Here is a 20,449-nt window from a genome sequence, read left to right on the forward strand (position 1 = left end):
CACCTGAACAGATCCGATGTATGCGAAGGGCTTGTCCAGAGGGGATGGCTGTTTTAATATGTTTCACGAGAGAAGTGTAGCACTGTCAGGTTATCCGTGGGTTTGCGGTCCAGGGAAGTGCTGATATACGCATCCTTGATAGAGCTGCATGTGTTCAAAAATGAGACAGATACTAAAGAGTATTGTTGTTTCAGTGACTCCTCACCATGGGTCCAGAGGAAGAAATGTCATCAATATATCTGGTGTATAGTGTTGGTTGGAGGTCCTGTGCAGAAAAGAAGCCTTGTTCGAACCTGTGCATGAAAATGTCGGCATACTGGGATGGAAGTTTGGTCCCCATGGCTGTTCCATGTGTCTGGATGAAGAACTGGTTGCCAAAGGTGAAAATGTTGTGGTTGAGAATGAAGCGGATGAGTTGTAGGACAGTGCTCAGAGATTGGCAGTTGTTGGTATTGAGTACTGAGGCTGTTACCGTGATGCCATCATCGTGAGGAATGCTGGTGTAGAGTACTGACATGTCCACGGATTCAACTAATCCGTGGATGCTGAACTTCTGGAAGGATTGGATCAGAAGTCTTGATGAATGCTGTCAGTTCACGGTTGTGCTCTTTGGTCAGATCAGCTGGTAGTTGCCTGTTGTGTTCCTGGTCAGTTGTTTGTACACTTCCTTGCAGAAGTCCATTCTATTCCGAATTACTCAAAAACTGCATAAATCCATGTAAGATTCTGTAGCTCCCACTTTAGAAGTAGAATCAGTCTGACCTAACTTTGGGACACAGACAGACTTTAATGTCTCACCTTCAATGCATTATCTGAGCTGAGGTGACACCTATTGTTAAAAGCTATCTTGAGAATGTAAGTTTAAAAAAGTTCTGGGATTTACAAATGAAGAAATCGAAACTAACATGGTCATCCTAAAAGATGCAAGCTCACCTGCACACTTTAGCACAGCTGATCCACCCTAAAGTGCAGATCTTTGGACTGTGGGAGGAAGCCAGAACACCCAGAGGTAACCAACACAGACACAAGGGGGAGAACATGCCAAGCTTCACACAGACAGTCACCCAAGGATGGAATCAAACCCAGGCTCCTGGCGTTATTAAGCAGCATTGCTAACCACTGAGCCACCATCCCACCCAGTGCTTTGAGGTTCTGCTTTGTCTTTGCAGCTTTTAACTTCTCATGCGCCCTCAGCAGAGGCTGTGTCCTGCTGACATCGTTGGACCACACCCATTGCACCTCCATTTCCCACTTCTCCAGCCCTGAAGGCATCGGTTCCTGAATCCTGGCACCAGATTCCGATACCATATGTGCTCCTGCTGCCAACTGCAGAGAACGGAGGCAATCCCCGTCACTATTCTGTCCCTTACCTCCCCCTCACCAAAGTTGTTCTTACTCCCACCACACCACAGTTAGCTCCTCCCCCCTGCAGCCCTCTCCCAGATCCCCTTTACCTGCCTGACCGGGCTCACACCCTCCTGACCCTGTCCACTGACCCCATCAGAAGGCTCTCTACGGAGGGAAAGACCATCTCCCGGAATAAAAAAAACATCTGATTAACTTTCCGCCTTGCCCTCCCAGCATGTCAGCAACCTGGCTTCCAGTTCCACCTCTCTGAGCCGAAGGTCCTCCAAGTTGTGTTTGCCCTGGATCACATCATTCAGAGCCTTCCACCTTTTGCAAATTAAAAGACAAGTCTCACCCTGCCCTCTCCAGTGTCTATTGTGTAACTGCTTAATCATTTCTTGTGGCCGAGCAGAGACTGATAGCCAAGTTTGGAACCCATGAAGATGGCCTCCACTAGGATCTTGGTTTCATGTTACATTACAGGTGACCCCACTACACTGTACACATTCTGTCTCTGTCTCTCACACACAGCCATACATTCTCACATACTAAGGCAGGCATTCTCTCAGATATATGCGCTCTCTCAGATGCACACACATGTACCCACCCACACTCTCAACCACACACACATCCTCCTGCACACTCTCACTTTACCAAGCATGCACACACGCAAACACACACTCTCTCAGCCAGACTCACGTGTATGCACACACTCACTCACTTTCATGCATTCACACATAGATAAGACCATGGGATGAATTTGCATTTGCAGAATTATGTTTATAGATACATTCTATTTTGCTCAAAAAGTGCACAATCTGCAGACAGTCAATCCATGTAATATTTTATAAATTCCTACTTTGGAAACAGAACCAGTATGACTCAAGACAGACTCGAACTTCACATCTTTCATGCATTGTCTGAGCTGAGATGGCACCTCTTTGTCAAACCTGAAGTTATCTCGAGACTGTGACTTAAAATAAGTTTTGGGATTTACATACTAATGAACTGAAACCTGCAACCCATTCAAAAGATGAAACACTTAAAAGCAGTCGAGGTTTGTTCAATATATCATTTTGCTACAAATTCTGTGTCTTATGATCCTGTTGTACAGTACCTGACGAAGGAGCAACACTCCGAAAGCTAGTGCTTCCAAATAAACCTGTTGGACTATAACTGGATTTTAACTTTGTTTCCAGTGAAAACAGCCCACCCCTCCCACTGCTGCCAGTAAACTTTACAAAGCTGAGGAAACAATGAACCGTCAGTCCTGAAAAATGTACAAATCTAATAATACAAGCTACACATTGACTGGTCCTTCTGATATAAGACATTGGAAACCTCGCGCCGGAGATTGAAAGAAATTAGCAGCTTTAAAAGAAAAACCTGCTGGATCTCATAGCCTTCAATGTCTGAGTCCGATAGTAAGTTCAGGTAACTTTTGTTGGGACCCAACTTTGTTGCAGCTTCAGATCGTCCCAGCAAAAAGGTGCACAAAAAGTAGATTTTTTTTTAAACACACACATACACACACTTCCCTGCATCCCACTTTCTTCACTATTGGTCAGCTGAGTTGTCCCTTTGTAATTCGATCCTTGGTGCAGCCTCAGCCTGGAGGAAGTATTGCTTCACTCAGCAATTGCAACCCATAGCCTGTATGCAAGTAAGATTCCCCCCGCGCATTTGCAGAGGGGCTGTCAAGAGTCAACCACACTGCTGTGGTCTGGAGTCACATATAGGCCAGACCAGGGAAAGGATGCAGCTGGGACGACTGAGTGAATCCTTTCCCACAACGGCAGGTTCCTTCCCTAAAGCATGAGTGAATCAGATTGGGGTGTTTCATAATGAGATTCTGAACTCCAGATTTCTGACTGAACTCCAAATCCGCCATCTGCTATGGTGAGATTCAAACCCGGGAGTCCCCAGAACTGGGCTATTAATGCAGTCGATAATGGCACTCGGCCGAAGCTCCTTCAATCCCCCTGCGATGGAGGTGAACTCACTGATGTCTCTGCAGGTGGGAGGAGCAGGTGAAGCCCTTCCCGCACAGAGAGCAAGTGAACGGCCTCTTTGATCCTCCAAGCTGAGTAAATAGTGTGAAGTACTTTACTTTTCACAGTCACCGCAATGAATCTCCCTCATTCGGGTGTATCAGTATTCTTCCTGCCACACCAGTGTCCAAGCAGACAGAAGCAAACATTTCTTCTCGACTGGAATGGCTGCTGATATTCAAGTCCCAATGAATCAAGTGGCTCTGTCAGAAGCTGATGTATCTTTTGGTTTCAGATTTCTTTCCCCATGTCTTCCTGCAAAAGAAACCATGAAATAAGTCACGGTCAGTACAGTCAAATGAACATAACATCGGTGACAATTCCTTAGATTGCCAGATACCTGCTGATCATATATTATTCATGACACAGAAACCTGAAAACCCTCATTCAGCCAGATAGCATTAAGTATATAAAGAGGAAAACTTCATTTAGGTGACAATGACCTGGAACAACCTTCCTACAAAGGTGCTGGAAATGGAGCTGAATGAAGGATATGAAAATGAAATGTCAAGGCTGCTTCAGGAAAGAAAGCCAGTAAAGTTGCCGAAAGACTTCCTGCTGACCTGTTAAATAAAAATGAATACAAGAAATACAGGATGTAATTCCATTACTATATTAGAAGGTGAAAAATCATAGCCATGCAGCTTGTACAACAGCGAATATCAGATATACACCATATGAAGCAATCATAAAATCCCTGCAGTGCAGAAAGAGGCCATTTGGCCCATCGAGCCTACTCCGCCATTCTTTAAGATCATGGCTGATCTATCCATCATCTCAGCTTCACTTACCTGTATTATCCTGACTACCCTAAATTCACCTACCATCCAAAATCCCATCGAACTGTGTCTTGAATATGCCTGCTTCTATTGCTTCCTTGGGCAAAGAATTCCATAGATTCACCACTCTCCAGGAAACGTAGTCCCTCCTCCTCTGCCTTAAACCTAGCCATATAATCTTGTTACCTAGTCTAACCCACAAGCAGAAACGACGAGATAGGGTGGGTCTGGGTGGCATGCTGTTCGACGGGTCAGTGTGGACTTGATGGGTTGAATGGTCTCCTTCCACACTGTAGGGCTTCTATGATTTACTGCAGTTATGTTTGCCCAGAACCACGACTCCCAGGGCCTCCAAACTTCTGCAAATTGAAAGACAAGTCCCACCCTGCCCTCTCATATGTGTGTTATCTAATTGCTTCATCGCTTCCAGTGAATACAGCCCACACCTCCCAATGCTGCCGATAACCTTTACAATGCTGATGCAACAATGCAATACCTGCAGTACTGAAAACCGTAAGGCTTCTGATGATACCAGTTACTGATTCACCGCTCCTTCTGATGCACAGCATTGGAAGTACATTGTTGGGGGCTGAAAGAAATGAGCAGTTTAAAACAAAAACCTACCGAAACCCTTCTCTAGGCTTCCCACTCAGGACACTTTACTTAAAACACTTCAACCCCACATTGCAACAAATTCCCACATTCCATCAAAATCCTGGAAGTCCTCACTTACTCAGTTGCTGTCTCTCAAATGAAAGATTTCATTGTAGCTTCTGCTCCCAGTAAGGACATAATATCTTTGAAAGCTGCTCTGAAATTCCAGTCTTCACAACAATACTTCTGCTTTCCTTCAGTCCAAATTGTCTGTGCTGACCAGATATCCCAAATTAACATAGTCCCATTTGTCAGCACTTAGCCTATATCCCTCTCAATTCACCCTGTTACCAGATGTCATTTAAAATGCTGTAATTATACCAGCCTCCACCACTTCCTCTGGCAGCTCATTCCATGCTTGCATCACTCTCTGTGTGAGAAAGTTGTCCATAAGGTTCCTTTTAAATCTTTCCCCTCTCACCTCCAATCTATGCGCTCTAGTTTTGGACTCCCCTACTATGTGGAAATGTTTTTGGATATTCACCCTATCCATGCTCCATATGAACTTCTATAAAGTCACCCCTCAGCCTCCAATGCTCCAGGGAAAACAGCCCCGGCCTATTCAGCCTCTCCCTTTAGCTCAAACCCTCCAACTCTGGCAATAGCCTTGTAAATCTTTGCCAAACCCTTTCAAACTTTCACAACACTTTTCCTGTAGCAGGATAACCAGAACTGAACACAGTATTCCAAAAGTAGCCTAATCAATGTCCAGTACAGGGGCAACATGACCTCCCAACATCTGTACTGAAATGCACTGACCTATAAAGGAAAGCATACCAAACACCCCCTTCACTGTCCTGTCTACCTGCGACTCCACTTTCAAGAAACTATGAACCGGCACTCCAAGGTATCTTTGGTCAACAACACTCCCCATTAACTTTGCAGATCCTGCCCTGATCTGCCTTTCCAAAATCAAAATTTCAAAATGGGGTTGAGAAACGTATCAGTTGTGATTGAATGGTGGAGTAGATCTGATGGGCTGAATGGCCTAATTTCTGCACCTATGTCAAATGGTCTCTTGCTGTCCTGGACACAGAGTGAGAGAATTGGGAGCAGGAATAGGTCATTTGGTCTTTCCAGTCGGCACCAGCATTGAACAGTTCATAACTGGATATAAATATACCGGCATCTAGGTGGACAGGGTGGGATTTTTTTCACTGCAGCATCGGAGGTTGAGAGATGACCTTAGAGAGGATTATAAAATCTTCAGGGGTATCGATGAGGTGAACAGCAGGTATTCTTTCCCTGGGATGGGTGTTTCAAGGTTAGGGAGCAAACTTTGAAGATGAGAGGAGAAATATTTTAAAAAGACATGAGGGACACCTTTTTATTTTAAGACAGAGAATGGTTCTCATGTTGTATCAATGTCCAGAGCAGGTGGTGGATGCAGGTACAGTTACAGTGTTTAAAAGACATTTGGATAAGTACATAGAGTCATAGAGATGTACAGCATGGAATCAGACCCTTCGGTCCAACGCATCCATGCCGACCAGATATCCCAACCCAATCTAATCCCACCTGCCAGCACCCGGCCCATATCCCTCCAAACCCTTCCTATTCATATACCCATCCAAATGCCTCTTAAATGTTGCAATTGTAATAGGAAAGGTTCAGAGAGTCTGGACCAAATACTGGCAGGTGGGACTAGTTTAGTTTCAGAACACAGTCAGCATGGACTAGTTGGATTTAATGGTCTGTTTCTGTGCTGTATGACTGTAACTGTTCTGTACTGGTCTTAAAACCATTTTCTTACCCGCCCCCCCCCCCCCCCCCTCTCCCCCTCCCCACAATATCCATCACTTCTTTGTTCTTCAAAGTCAAATGAACTCAGCTTTGAATACATTCAATGACTGACCTAACTGCAGGAAGACATCTCCACTTCTGACCTCAACTTCTCTTGCTAATATACCACTTGGCTTGCTGCTCCTGTCTGACAACTGGCAGTGACTGGTGTAGAAGGACGCTGAGGCCCCTTTGTACATTCACACATCATTCCTGATGAAGGGTTCGTGCCTAAAACATTAACTCTCCTCCTCCGTTGCTGCCTAACCTGCTATGCTTTTCCAGCGCCACACTTTTCAACTCTGATCTCCATCATCTCACTTTCACCACATCTCAACAGATCACCATTTAAACAATGCGCCTCCTCTCTGCGCTTTTTTTTAACATCAAAGGCTATACATTGTGTCACTGCATTTGCCATGTGTTTGTAAATTGAGACAGACCTGGATCAACTTTTCCGGAGTCTGACCCCTCCCTCGATTCACTCTTTCCTTTCAGTTGCTGCAAGTTAACAATTGAACCCCAGAATGAAACAAAAAATGGAAAAAGTGGTGAGAAACAGACTGTTGTACTCACAAAAGTTAGACAGAGGAAGGAAGTTAAAGTCTGGGGTGAAGTTCACAGAGAAAGGAGCAGCAGCAGCTTCAGAGCTCACGGTCCAACAATGGTCGGCTCTGGTTGGCAGGAGGACCAGTCTCCTTCCGGTCCTCCAAGGTTCTCCATTGGTCCATGGAAAGGAGCTAACGCGTAGTTTCTGCGGACACCAAGGAATATGCGCAGTGCTTTGCTGACACTGGCGGTCATGCGCATTGCTTGCTGACACCGCGGAGCATGCTCAGTGTGCAGGAATTTGTTACAAATTTTAAAGTTAAAAATCATAAAACACCTGGTTATAGTCCAACAGACTTATTTAGAAGCACTAGCTTTCACAGCGCTGCTCCTCCATCAGGTGGTTGTGGAGTATAAGATCGGAAGACACAGAATTTATGATCGTATACTCCACAACCGCCTGATAAAGTAGCAGCGCTCCGAAAGCTAGTGCTGCCAAACAAGCCTATTGGACTGTAACCTGGTATTGTGTGATTTTTAACTTCGTACACCCCAGTCCAACACGGGCACCTCCACATCATGACAAATTTTAAGTGTCCAAATGCGAATACGAGAGAAAAATGCCGAAGCAAATTTTGTCGAAATGTTTTTCCCCTGTGCCTAGACATGTTATTCCTTTTGCATTTTGTCTGGCTGCTCAACGTTTCTGTCGTTTCCCCAGGGTAGAGGTATTGCAAAACTACAGGGTATAGGTTTAGGGTGAGGGGAAAAGATTTTAAAAGTTTTAAAAGACTCGGAATATAACATTCACCCCTTACAGGCCGAAAGTGAGGACTGCAGATGCTGGAAATTAGGGTCGAGAGTGTGTGCTGGAAAAGCACAGCAGGTCAGGCAGCATCTGAGGAGCAGGAGAATCGACGTTTTGGGCAAAACCCTTCATCAGAAAATAGCCATGGGGAACTGCAGGGCTGTAGCGTAATCGAGTGTGTCTGGGTGGGATGCTGTTGGGAAGGTCGGTGTGAATGGTCTGCAGGGATGATATGCCTTAGCCATGCGTATATTGAGAAATGGTTACCCCAAATCTGCTGTGGGACGAGTGGGTTCCAGTTCGTGGGATACTGACACCAGTCCTGGGGAAGGTGGGATTTGTGCTGTCTTTCGCTTCCCATTCTGCCCCTTGTCCATTTTCTCCCCACCCACTGCCCCGCCCTTTCTCCCTTCTTCACACTGCACCCCGATTCTCTCCCCAACCCTCTGAACCCCAGTCATTCTCTACTCCCCAACCTCTGTCCCCTCTCCATTTCTCTCCCTTCTCCACCACCACCAGTGTCCCCGCCCGTCCTTTCTCGTGCCTCAGCCGTCTTTGATCTAGTGGCCGAGCAGAGGTTGATAGCCAAGTTTAGAACACATGAGGATGGCCTCAGCCGAGACCCTGGGTTCATGGCACACTACAGGAGACCCAGCTACACAATACACTCTCTCACACACAAGCACACTCTCTTACATACTCACACGCTCGTGCAGACCTTCTCTGATAGACATGCTCTCTCTCAGACACAAAGTAATACAGCCCCACGCACACACCATCTCACATGCTTATTCTCCATCTCACACACACACACACACAAACACACACAGTACCCAGCATGCACACGCACACGCACACACACGCTCTCTCTCATGCATGCGCTCACACATCGAGGTCTTTGGGGGGAATCTGCGTTTGCAGGATTATATATTTGGAAATAGAACCAGTCTCACTCAAGATTAGGATACAGATAGACCCTACCCTCACAGCTTTCATGCATTGTCTAACCTGAGGTGTCACCTCCTTTTATAGAACCTAAAGTTACCTGGAGAATGTGACTTTTGAAAAGTTCTGGGATTTACAGATTAATGAACCGAAATCTACAACCCGTTTTAAAAGATGAAAGACTCAACAGCCATCTAGGTTTCTTCAATATAACATTTATGTTACATGACACTATAATCTTTTCTTATATATTTTGTGTCTTATGATCCTCCTCCACAACTTGCAGAAGAGGACACCGATCCAAAGGGATGCAGCTTGAGGTGACATTGAACAATAGTAGAGGATGGTTTCGATCCATCGACCTCTGGGTTATGGGCCCAGCACGCTCCCGCTGCGCCACTCTGCTGCCGCACGCGGCGCCCCTTCCACAGAACACTTCAGGTTTCCGTCTGGCACGCGGCAGGCACCTTCGAGCCTGATGTCAAAGACCTCCACTGCTGCCGTGTAATATACTGTTTCGCGGACGTATGGAGGCTGTGTAAATATAAACTTATTTCTAAATTCCCACATTCTGTTGGTCGAACTGTCAAAATGGTCAAAATGGTTGAATTATCTGCCAGTGGAGAGAGCCCGGAAACCGGGCTCTCTCCACTGGCAGATAATTCAACCATTTTGCTTCGAAACTTTTCTCTGACACCCGAGTGGCCAGTGACAAGCATTGCCCTCCTCAACATAGGATACAGAGAACAGGAGAAGACCACGCAGACCTCCACGAGTGTATCAACGCGACTGTGCACATTGGGCCAGTATATCACTGGGAAATATTTATGTCCAAGCTATTTTCGGCAGCAGATGAGAAGGCGAGGTGCAGAACAGATCGCTGTTATACCGGAAAGCTGCGAAAGACGACATTGAGTGAACAGGAGAGAATGCTTTCTCAGCTGGGTTATGGTCCCAACACGCACCCGTTGTGCCAGGGGTTCCACCTCGGTTCCACTCGTCCTTCACTCGCAACACCCCACACCCACCTCCCATCGTGCCAAGGCACTTTCCCCTGCAACCGCCGAATGTGTTACACCTGCCCATTTACCTGCTCCCTCCTGAATATCCAAGGGCTCAAACATACCTGCCAGGTGAAGCAGCACTTTTGCCACAACCTAGTCCACTGCATTCGCTGCTCACAGTGTCGTTTCCCCAATGTAGCATGAAGCATAAACTGGGTGACTGCTTCGCAGAACATCCCGGTTCTGCCCGCAGGAAAAAGGCCCTGACCTTGCAGTTGCCTGCCACTTTAACACATCACCCTGTTCCCTGGCCAACATCTCTGTCTCAGGCTTGCAGCAGTGTTCTAGCTCCAGATGAAAGAACAACACTTCATTTTCCACTTGGAGACCTTACAGCTCTCCGGTCTTCAATATCGAGTTCCACAACTTTAGGGTCTGAACTCCCCCATGTCCTTGACCCCTATCACACAAACGACTCCTTGTTATCACCTCCTCTGCTATGACACACTACGTATTGTTAGCCGCTAACAGTCTCCATTAACAGTTATTCGCCCTCTCACGCGGATCGTTATTCACTCCTACGTCCTTCCTATTGTTCTCTCTCTGAGCTGGGGGCAAACACAGCAATGTACATCGGAGACTCTGAGCCAGCTGAAACTTGCTCAGTGTGAAGTACATTCCACATTGCTCCAACAATTGCAAGCAGCAAAGCGTTTCCAGAACATCTGCTTGTCATTCTGTCCCCGGGGCAGAATGCCCACTTTGTCTCATCCCCAGGAACTGGACTACCTCCACTGGTGGATAATTAAACCATTTTATTTCTACTTGCACGTTGTTCTGGGGGATGGGACGGGGTGTAGGGCGGGGGGTGGGTAGAGTCCATTCGCTCTTCTGCTCTCTCTCTCTCTGAAACCCTTGGGGTGAGAGGTCTCAGTTACGTTAATGCGGGGAACATGAACAACTTTGATTGTGAACTTTCTCCAAAGGTCTGTTATCGGAGAGATAGAAAGATGCTGTTTTGGCAGGACAGAAAGAAATGGACACCGAGGACTCTTCGCCCAGGTAAATTCACATTGTTGTGCAGCCTTCTTGGTGTTCAGAAATCGTCTTCACGCAGCAATCTTACGGAAAGTCTATTGCAAAGTGGGCATCGCTTTCTTTGCTGCGACCGCGCAGCAGTTAACATCTGAGCCCCAAGTGTCCCAGATGAAGAGAATCCGAGTGAAACCTTCACTCACTGAGAGTCATCCCCACGGCCCTGAGCTGAGGGACTGCAGGCAGTCCAACACGGAAGGGACGGTTAAAAATGAAGCAGTTTTGCTCCCTCAGCCTCTCTGTCCCAGAGACAGGCAGTGGGACGGCATAAACATGTAGCTTCATTCTCGCGCAGAAAGAAGCCGTTCAGCCCATCGAGTCCACGGCGACTGTCTTTCACTTGTCTCTCTCTCTGAGGTTATTCACAATCGGTGGTATCCGTCCTAATAGGAGGGAACAATGACTGAGTCGTGATGCGGTTTCTGACATGCTTGTCATCTCGTCTGAACCAGGGTGGCGAATTACTGCAAGGAGTGGACGAAACTGCAAGTCATGTGTTTCAACTTTACCAGCTGATTGGCATCGCAGAGAACTGGGTTTGCGATTCAGTTCAGAGGAAACAGACAAAGTACAGAATACCACTGAGACCTCGAAAAACACGCCACCTGAATTGAGTGGATCTGGTGAGTGCATCGATATGCTACCTTTGGACACTCGGAAAGTCGACGCAAATGCAGCTTGTAGAAAAGAGCACTGATCCAAAGGAAAGCAGCTCGAGGTGACATTGAACAATAGCAGAGGATGGTTTCGATCCATCGACCTCTGGGTTATGGGCCCAGCACGCTCCCGCTGCGCCACTCTGCTGCCGCACGTAGCACCCTTTCCACAGAACACTTCAGGTTTCCGTCTGGCACGCGGCAGGCACGTTCGAGCCTGATGTCAAAGACCTCCACTGCTGCCGTGTAATATGCTGTTTCGCGGACGTATGGAGGCTGTGTAAATATAAACTTATTTCTAAATTCCCACATTCTGTTGGTCGAACTGTGATTTCACACTGAATCACAACATGTGTCACAGCGCAGACGGAGGCCATGCGGCCCACCTTCGCTCTGCTGGTTCTACACTTAAGTAAACGTGTGTCTCTATTCGTTTCATTCTCTCGCCTTCTCAGCGTAAATCTGCACATCTGAACGTGACCACCGAATTCCCTTTTGTGCCCATTGAATCTTACTCTTTGACAATGACAGACAGGGACTTACTGCCCCTAACCACTCCCTGGACGAAAACGTTCTTCCTAATGTCACTTTTACTTCTTTTCCTCGTGACTTTAAAATTCTGCCGAATTTTTGAGGTAGAGGTAAACAGCCAAAGATAATCACCGTCACTGCTTCCCTTCCATCGACTCAACTTCGTGAAACAGTATCTTTCATTGGCAAATAAAACACTTTTGTCCTCAGGTGCCTGCTTCATTTTGACCACGACTTCACGCCCCTCACTGTTCTAGTCTCATTTCCAAACACTTGGCTCATATCCTCAAAAGCAGCTCTGCGGGTATCTGCTTGTTCCACCCTGACACGCAGTGGGTTGCAGATTCCCGACCAGTCCCAATGTGATTGAAATATTTCAACCCCTCCACTGGTTTACATCTTTAAAAAAGCCGCGGAGCAATCTCCCTTTCCTTTTGACGACAGTTCTCAACTGTAGTCGGCAGGATTCACACCTGCGTGGGGAAACCGCAATGGATTTCATGTCCATCGCATTCACCACTCGGCCCACCAATACAGAACCACACTGACAGCTTCATTTCCCAGGTCTCTGCCTGTGGAGCTGAGAAAGAGTGAATCATTGCAGAGTTTGTTTGAATCCAATCATTTCACAGGTTTCGAAAGGGTTAAATATCTGCACATGGCGAGTCTGAAAGATGAAATGGACGTTCAGTTAAAAAGAAATACAGAAATTGCAGGAGCAACTTAGCAGGTCAGGCAGCATCTGTAGAAAGAGAATCAGAGACAACATTTCAGAACTTTTTTTTTCCTCATCCAGGTACAGGCAAACCTACTGAGTTGCTCCAGCAGTTTCGCTTTCTGTCTCGGACTGTTAGCATCCGCAGTCCTTTACTTTAGAAATTCAATCAATTCAGAAACCCCTTTGTGCTTCCTCAGTGGAAAAGATTTCCGTTTGGGAAACATTTTCCTGACACCATTAAAAACGCGCAACTTTGCAGCCAAGAAAGCAGCAGGAGCGTGGACAACAAACACGCCTGCCCGGCGTAGTCTCGAACCATGAACCGTCCGTTTACGAGCCGAACGCGCTGACCAATTGCGCCACAGACACAGGTCCGACAATCACGAGCACAGTCTCGTTGAGGAAGCTACTATTCAATTCATAATTCATCCTGCCCGGCCAGAATTACCATTCTCTTCTGTCAGTTCAAACACAGCGAATACTGCAGAAAGCCAACGGGTCGAGCTGCATCTGTGGAAAGGTAAACAGAGCCGACGTGTTACGGTTTTTGTTCAGAACTCAGTGTTTTGCCTCTTCCCGAAGTTGGTCCAGGTCTGTGTCTCAATTGGCAAACACATGGCAAGTGCAGTGCCGCAATGTGAAGTTATCGCCTTGGCTGTTTAAAAAAAAAGCAGTGCATTGTTTAAATGGTGATATATTGGAATGTGGAGAAAGTGAGGACTAGAGGTGAAAGTCGAAAAATGTGGCACTGGAAAAGCAGAACAGGTCAGGCAGCATCTGAGGAGCAGGACAGTGAACGTTTCGGACACAAGCCCTTCATCAGGAATGATGTATGGATGTACAAAGGGGTCTCAGAGTCCCTCCACACCAGTCAATGCCAGTTGTCGGGCAGATGCAGCAGGCAATGAGCGAGGCAAGTGGTATATTACGAAGAGGAATTCAGTTCAGAAGTGGGGTCATTAAACATATTAAAGGCTACATTCATCTGAGTTTTGAACAACAAAGAAGTGGATGGTTATGGGGTGGAGGTAAGAAAATGGTTTTAAGACCAGTACAGGTCGGTCACAGAGTATGACAGCACTGAACAGATCCTTCATCCAACTCGTCCATGCTAAGTATGTTCTCAAACTAAACTCGTCCCACCTACCAGTGTTTGGCCCATAAACCTTCGAACCTTTCATATTCATGTACTTATCCAAATGTCTTTTAAACGTTATAACTGTACGTGTATAAATTCATGAGGGGTATGGATAGGATAAATAGACAAAGTCTTTTCCCAGGGGTGGGGGAGTCCAGAACGAGAGGGCATGGGTTTAGCATTAGAGGGGAAAGATACAAAAGAGATCTAAGGGGCAACGTTTTCACGCAGAGGATTGTACGTTTATTGAATGAACTGCCAGAGGAAGTGGTGAAGTCTAGTACGATTGCAACATTTAAAAGGCATTTGGTTAGGTATATGAATAGGAAGGGTTTGGAGGGATATGGGGCCGTGTGCTGTCAGGTGGGACGAGATTGGGTTGGGATAGTTGGTCAGCATGGACACGTTGGACCAAACAGTCTGTTTCTGTGCTGTACATCTCTGTGACTCTATGACTTCTTCTGGGCATTCATTCTGCACTCAGGCCACTCTCTTAAAAACGATCCTTGTTCTGTCTTTATAAAATCTTTCTCTACTCACCACAAAATATTTGCTCCCTGATCCTGAAACCCCCAGCTGAGGGAAAGGACACCTGCTGTTCACCTCATCCGTATCCCTCATGATTTTATAATCCTCTATATGCAGTGTGTAGTGGCTCATTGAAATAATGTCCTGATGCAGCTTCGTTTGTGGGTGTTGGGATGTTTGCTTCTGTGGTTAAGCACTTGGTTTGCGTGTGTTGTTTTTCTGTAGACGCTAGTTTGAAGTTCACTGTTGACTGTTCGCTCTACTGTGACATCTAAAGATGGCACTTTGTTGTTGTTCTCCTCCTCTTCAAACCAGGAGCCCCCCTCAGGCCTTAGTCTCACTACTTGGAACACCAACAGACAGACTCATCAAAGGCCTTCACTGAAGACTAAAACACCAAGTTGAAGATTCACGCCACTCCATTTATTCCATCCAAGAATTCCTGAACACCAAAGAACTAAGTTAGAAGAGGATGGAATAATGATGTCCTTTGACATAACAGCCCTGTTCACATCCATTAACATCATCGTGGCCAAAGAAAACTGGAACACTACTCGAAGAACCAAAGACATAAACACAGCACCAACTTCATCAGCAAAGATAGCACTATCCAGCTCGTGGAACTGTGCCTTAACCACCCACTTCATATTCAGTAACAAGCCCTACAAACAAATAAACGAAATACCCATGAAACCACCAGTATCAGGATTCCTAGCAGAAGCAATAATGCAGAGTCTCAAACCAACAGCCCTTCAAACGATCCAACTCAAACTTTGTTGTCCGCCACAGTGATGACACTTTTGTCATCAAAAAATGAAGTAAATTAGAGGAAACCTACAACACCATCAACAATATCCTTACTGGCATAAAATTCACAAAAGAGGAGAACAACAACAAAGTGCCATTTCGAGATGTCACAGTAGAGCGAACAGTCAATGGTAAATTCAAAACAGCGTCTACAGGAAAACAACGCACACGAACCAAGTACTTAGCTACAGAAGCAATGATCCCTACACATACAAACAAGCCTGAATCAGGACACTATTTCAACGAGGCACGACACACTGCAATTGCCAGTAACGACGAAGACCAATAAGGAACTGTACAGCGCATTTAAGGAGATTGGGTAGGCAAAAGATACACTGAAAAATACTTCCCTGACCGGGAATCGAGCGCGGGCCGCAGCGGTGAAAGCGCCAAATCCTAACCACTAGACCACCAGGGAGACAGCAGCGCGCCCTCACAACCCTATTGTATATTGCTTCCCTGCCCGGAAATCGAACCTGGGCCACGATCGTGAGAAGGCTTCCACCAACGTCATTGCTTGTATCCATTGCTCCCGATGCGGTCTCCTCTACACTGGGGAGACTGGAGACTCCTCGCAGAGTCAAATCACAGCGCTTGAGGGAACATCTCCAGGACACCCGCAGCAATCAACCCCATCATCCTCTGGCCCAACATTTCAACTCCCCCTCCCATGCTGCCGAGAACATGCAGGTCCTGGGCCTCCTCCATCGCCGCTCACTCCCCACCCGATGCCTGAAGGAAGAACGCCCCATCTTTCACCTCGGATAAATTCAACCCCAGGACATCAATGTGGACTTCACCAGTTTCCTCATTTCCCCTCCCCCCACCTTACCTCAGTTCCAACCTTCCAGCTCAGCGCTGTCCTCATTACCTGTCCTCCCTGCCAATCTCCCTTCTCAACTGTCCGCTCCACCCTCCTCTCTGACCTGTCACCTCCATCCCCACCCCCATTCACCTATTGTACTCTTTGTTACCTTCGGCCCAGCACCCCCCCCCCCCCCCCCCCCAATTTATCTCGTCATCTCTGGAAGCGTCCTGCCTCTATTCCTGATGAAGGGCTTTTGCCCGAAACGTCGGTTTTCCTGCTCCTCGGAAGCTGTCTGACCTGCTGTGCTTTTCCAGCACCACTCTGATCAAAACTTTGGTTTCCAGCATCTACAGTCTTCACTTTTGCCTACCCAATAAACCCAGTGTGACGATTTCACATCAACAAACTGACACTAGCAGACACAACGTCTGCAGAAACCCTAGCCACATTACTTTACATTAAAGACATCTGTGAAATGATGTCCAGACAACTCAACCCTCTCAGCATTAAACAACAGCTAGTGCACCTTAAATACAAACAACCCGCGAACGAATGTTATTTACAAAATACCATACAAGGAAATATATACATGAACTCTGCCACACAGTTCTCTGTGGCAAGAAATGCTGCGATGAGAGAAGGAAGATTTTTTTCAGCCAAAACGAATCGGCACTAACTGGACAGCCATTTAAAATCAACGCTGTCAGGCCAGGATGGAAGATTGGAAGGGATAATCAGTTTTCTTATTTCCTGAAGATTTACAAAGCTGAGACTGGGTTTTGGTGTTTGTTCCCTTTCCACTCCCAGGAGCCGCAGTGGTTGGGGCGGTGAGTTGGGGAAAGTGAAATGTGCCCGTGAGCAGCATGTGGGGCTATTTCAGCTTCGCCTCCTCTGACAGCGCTGTGACGTGACTTTGATGTTCTCAGGGACACTTACTGACGCGAGACAGTGAAAAGAGTCTCATTCCTGCAGATCAGGAATTCAAACCTTATACCGGCTTCAGGACAATGAGAAAGATTAATTGGGGTGTGTGAAGAAGCTGTGAGCTGCATTTGAAACAGGTAGGTGGAGTCAGATGCGTCATCCATTGCGCCCCTGGCACTGTGCGGACCTGACGCCGCCATGCTGCAGAATTCTGACGTTATACGGACATGCGCAGCAATGGGAACATTCACAAGCTGAACAACCAAAGATAATCACCATCACTGCTTCCCTTCCATTGTACCAAATTTGTGAAGCAGTATCTTTCACTGGCAAATAAAACACCTTTGTCCTCAGGTGCCTGCTTCATTTTGATCACGACTTCACGCCCCTCACTGTTCTCGTCTCATTTCCAAACACTTGGCTCATATCCTCAAAAGCAGCTCTGCGGGTATCTGCTTGTTCCACCCTGACAGGCAGTGGGTTGCAGATTCCCGACCAGTCTCAACGTGATTGAAATATTTCAACCCCTCCACTGATTTGCATCTTTAAAAAAAACGTGTAGCAAACTCCCTTTCTTTTTGACGACAGTTCTCAAATATAGTCGGCAGGGTTCACACCTGCGTGGGGAAACCGCAATGGATTTCATGTCCATCGCATTCACCACTCGGCCCACCAATACGGAACCACACTGACAGCTTCATTTCCCAGGTCTCTCTGCCTGTGGAGCTGAGAAAGAGTAAATCATTGCAGAGTTTGTTTGAATCCAATCACTTCACAGGTTTCGAAAGGGTTAAATATCTGCAAATGGTGAGCCTGGGTGTTTCATCCCGAAAGATGAAATGGACGTTCAGTTAAAAACAAAACCAGAAATTGCAGGACCAACTCAGCAGGTCAGGCAGCATCTGTAGAAAGAGAATCAGAGACAACATTTCAGAACTTTTTTTTTCCTCATCCAGGTACTGAGTTGTTCCAGCAGTTTCGCTTTCTGTCTCGGACTGTCAGCATCCGCATTCCTTTACGTTAGAAATTCAATCAATTCAGAAACCCCTTTGTGCTTCCTCAGTGGAAAAGATTTCCGTTTGGGAAACATTTTCCTGACACCATTAAAAACGCGCATCTTTGCGGCCAAGAAAGCGGTTGGAGCGAAAACAACAAACGCACCGTCTCGGGGTGGTCTCGAACCAATAACCTCCTAGTCAACAACCGAACGCGCTGACCAGTTGCGCCACAGAGACAGGCTCGGACCTTGCTGCACAGTCTCCTTGAGGAAGTTACTATTCAATTCATAATTCAACCTGCCCCGCACAGAAGTACCATTGTCAAAGCACTGATAACATGGTAGTCTGGTGTCAGCTCGATTTCAGGTCCTGATTTCTCTGTCCTCTGGTCCCCCTGTTCCCACAGAGTAAAATGTTGTCTGTTCTCAGCTCTACTCGATTTCTGCTGAATCTTTGACCCCCTTTTACGCCTTCTGGCGCAATAAAATATTCTGAGCCTCCAGGAAATGACACCTTATTTTTTCCCCCTCCTGATTTTAAAAATCTCCATAAAGTTATCTGTCAACTTGCTAGGCTTCGTTGGAAAAATGTCCCAGCTTCTTCTTAACTCAAACCCTCCATTCCCAGCAGCACGCTGGTAAAGTAGGGAATAGGGATTTGTATCAAATCACATAAATGTCCTGTCTGAAAAAATCTGGCTGTGTTCTTGCCTGAGATATTGAGAGTCCCTGTTGTAAGTAATTACGAATGCAATTATTTTGGTCACAGAATTGAACAATCATTTTGCAACAAAGGGGTCTACTCTGATAAGGAGGTAGTGGTCATTTCTAGGGTAACTGAACAGTTTGTAGATCAGGGAGATGAAGTTCCAGACACTTGGGAAAGGCAAGAAATGACTGTGATAAATAAGACAAAGAACTGTGGATGCTGGAAAACTGAAACAAAAACTGACAACACTGGAAACACTCAGCAGGACTGGAAGCATATGTGGAGAAAAAGCAGAGTTAAGGTTTCCAGTCCAACAACTCCTCTTCAGGATTCTGAAATAGTTTGTGAGAACCTCTTCAGACTACTGCTCCGCTTTAAGACCATAATACACAGGAGCAGGATGAGGCCATTTGGCCCATCGAGTCTACTCCACCAGTCGATCATGGCTGATATATTTCTCCATTCCATTCTGCTGCCCTCTCCTCATAACCCTTGACCCCTTACTAATCAAGAACCTATCTCTGTCTTAAATGCCCTCAATGACTTGGCATCCTCAACCCTTCTCCTAGTGGAAACATCATCTCCACATCCACACTATCCGGTCATAGAGTGGCACAGCGCTGCCTGACCCACTGTGATCTTCAGCATTTGTTGTTTTCAGGAAGGATTCCAGCATCTACAACAACGCGCTTCTAAATTTTGTACCCAGTTGGTTAGCTCTCCCTGGATCCCGTGAGATTTAACCTTACTCAACAATCCACTGTGTGGTACAATTAACAAAGTTCCCAGTCCCCACCTCCTTTTGCAGACGTAAGTAGCACGATGGATCAGTGGTTAGCACTGCTGCCTTACCGCACTAAGGACCAGCGTTCGATTCCAGCCTTGGGGCGACTGTCTGTGTGGAGTTTGCACATTCTCCCTGCCGTGTCTGCGTGGGTTTCCTCCGGCTGCTTTGGTTTCCTCCCAAAGTCTAACAATGTGCAGTTTCGGGAGAAGTGACCATACTAAATGGGCCCAGAGTGTGCAGTCAGTGTAGTATAATGGGAGAGGGGAAATTGTATGCATGGGTTACACTTTGGATGGTTTGTTTGGCTGAATGGCGTGTTTCCACATTGTAGGAATTCTACGTGGCATTCCCCCAACTCCAGAGTCTCAGCACTCTTGGCTTTTCCCATGGACAGTGTTGGGGAGGGAAACATTGTTTTACACGGGAGGGAGGTTCAGCGAGTGTGAAGCTAAAAGTACACGCAGTGCATTGCTTGAGCTGTTATCCCCGGTATACCAGAGGCTGAGGGGTGACCTTACAGACGTTTATGGAGTCATGCGAGGCATGGATAGGTTAACTGGACAAAGTCGTTTCCCAGGGATGGGAGAAGTCCAGAACAGGAGGGTAGTATGTTTGGCGTGAGAGAGGCAAGTGTAAGGCATGATCTGCCGGAGGAAGTAGTGGATGTAGGTCCAATTATAGCATTTAAAAGGCGTCTGGATGGATATATGAATAGGAAGAGTTCAGAGGGATATGGGCCAAGTGCTGATAAATTAGACGAGATTAATTTAGGCTATCTGGTCTGCACGGATGAGTTGGACTGAAGGACCTGTTTTTGTGCTGTGCATCTCAA

General features: G+C 46.6%; 1 protein-coding gene across 1 annotated transcript in view; it reads right to left on the bottom strand.

Moving 5' to 3' along the window:
* Positions 1-20,449, bottom strand: part of LOC148143280 (uncharacterized) — a 186,713-nt gene that overhangs the window by 131,691 nt on the left and 34,573 nt on the right. The window contains 1 exon segment of the mRNA XM_087975798.1: positions 3,347-3,413. Coding sequence (XP_087831924.1) covers positions 3,347-3,413 — 67 coding nt within the window.

The sequence above is a fragment of the Chiloscyllium plagiosum genome, unplaced genomic scaffold (assembly GCF_037043375.1).
Source record: "Chiloscyllium plagiosum isolate Xiang-an unplaced genomic scaffold, Cpla_swu_hap1 HiC_scaffold_27, whole genome shotgun sequence".
Lineage (NCBI taxonomy): Eukaryota > Metazoa > Chordata > Chondrichthyes > Orectolobiformes > Hemiscylliidae > Chiloscyllium > Chiloscyllium plagiosum.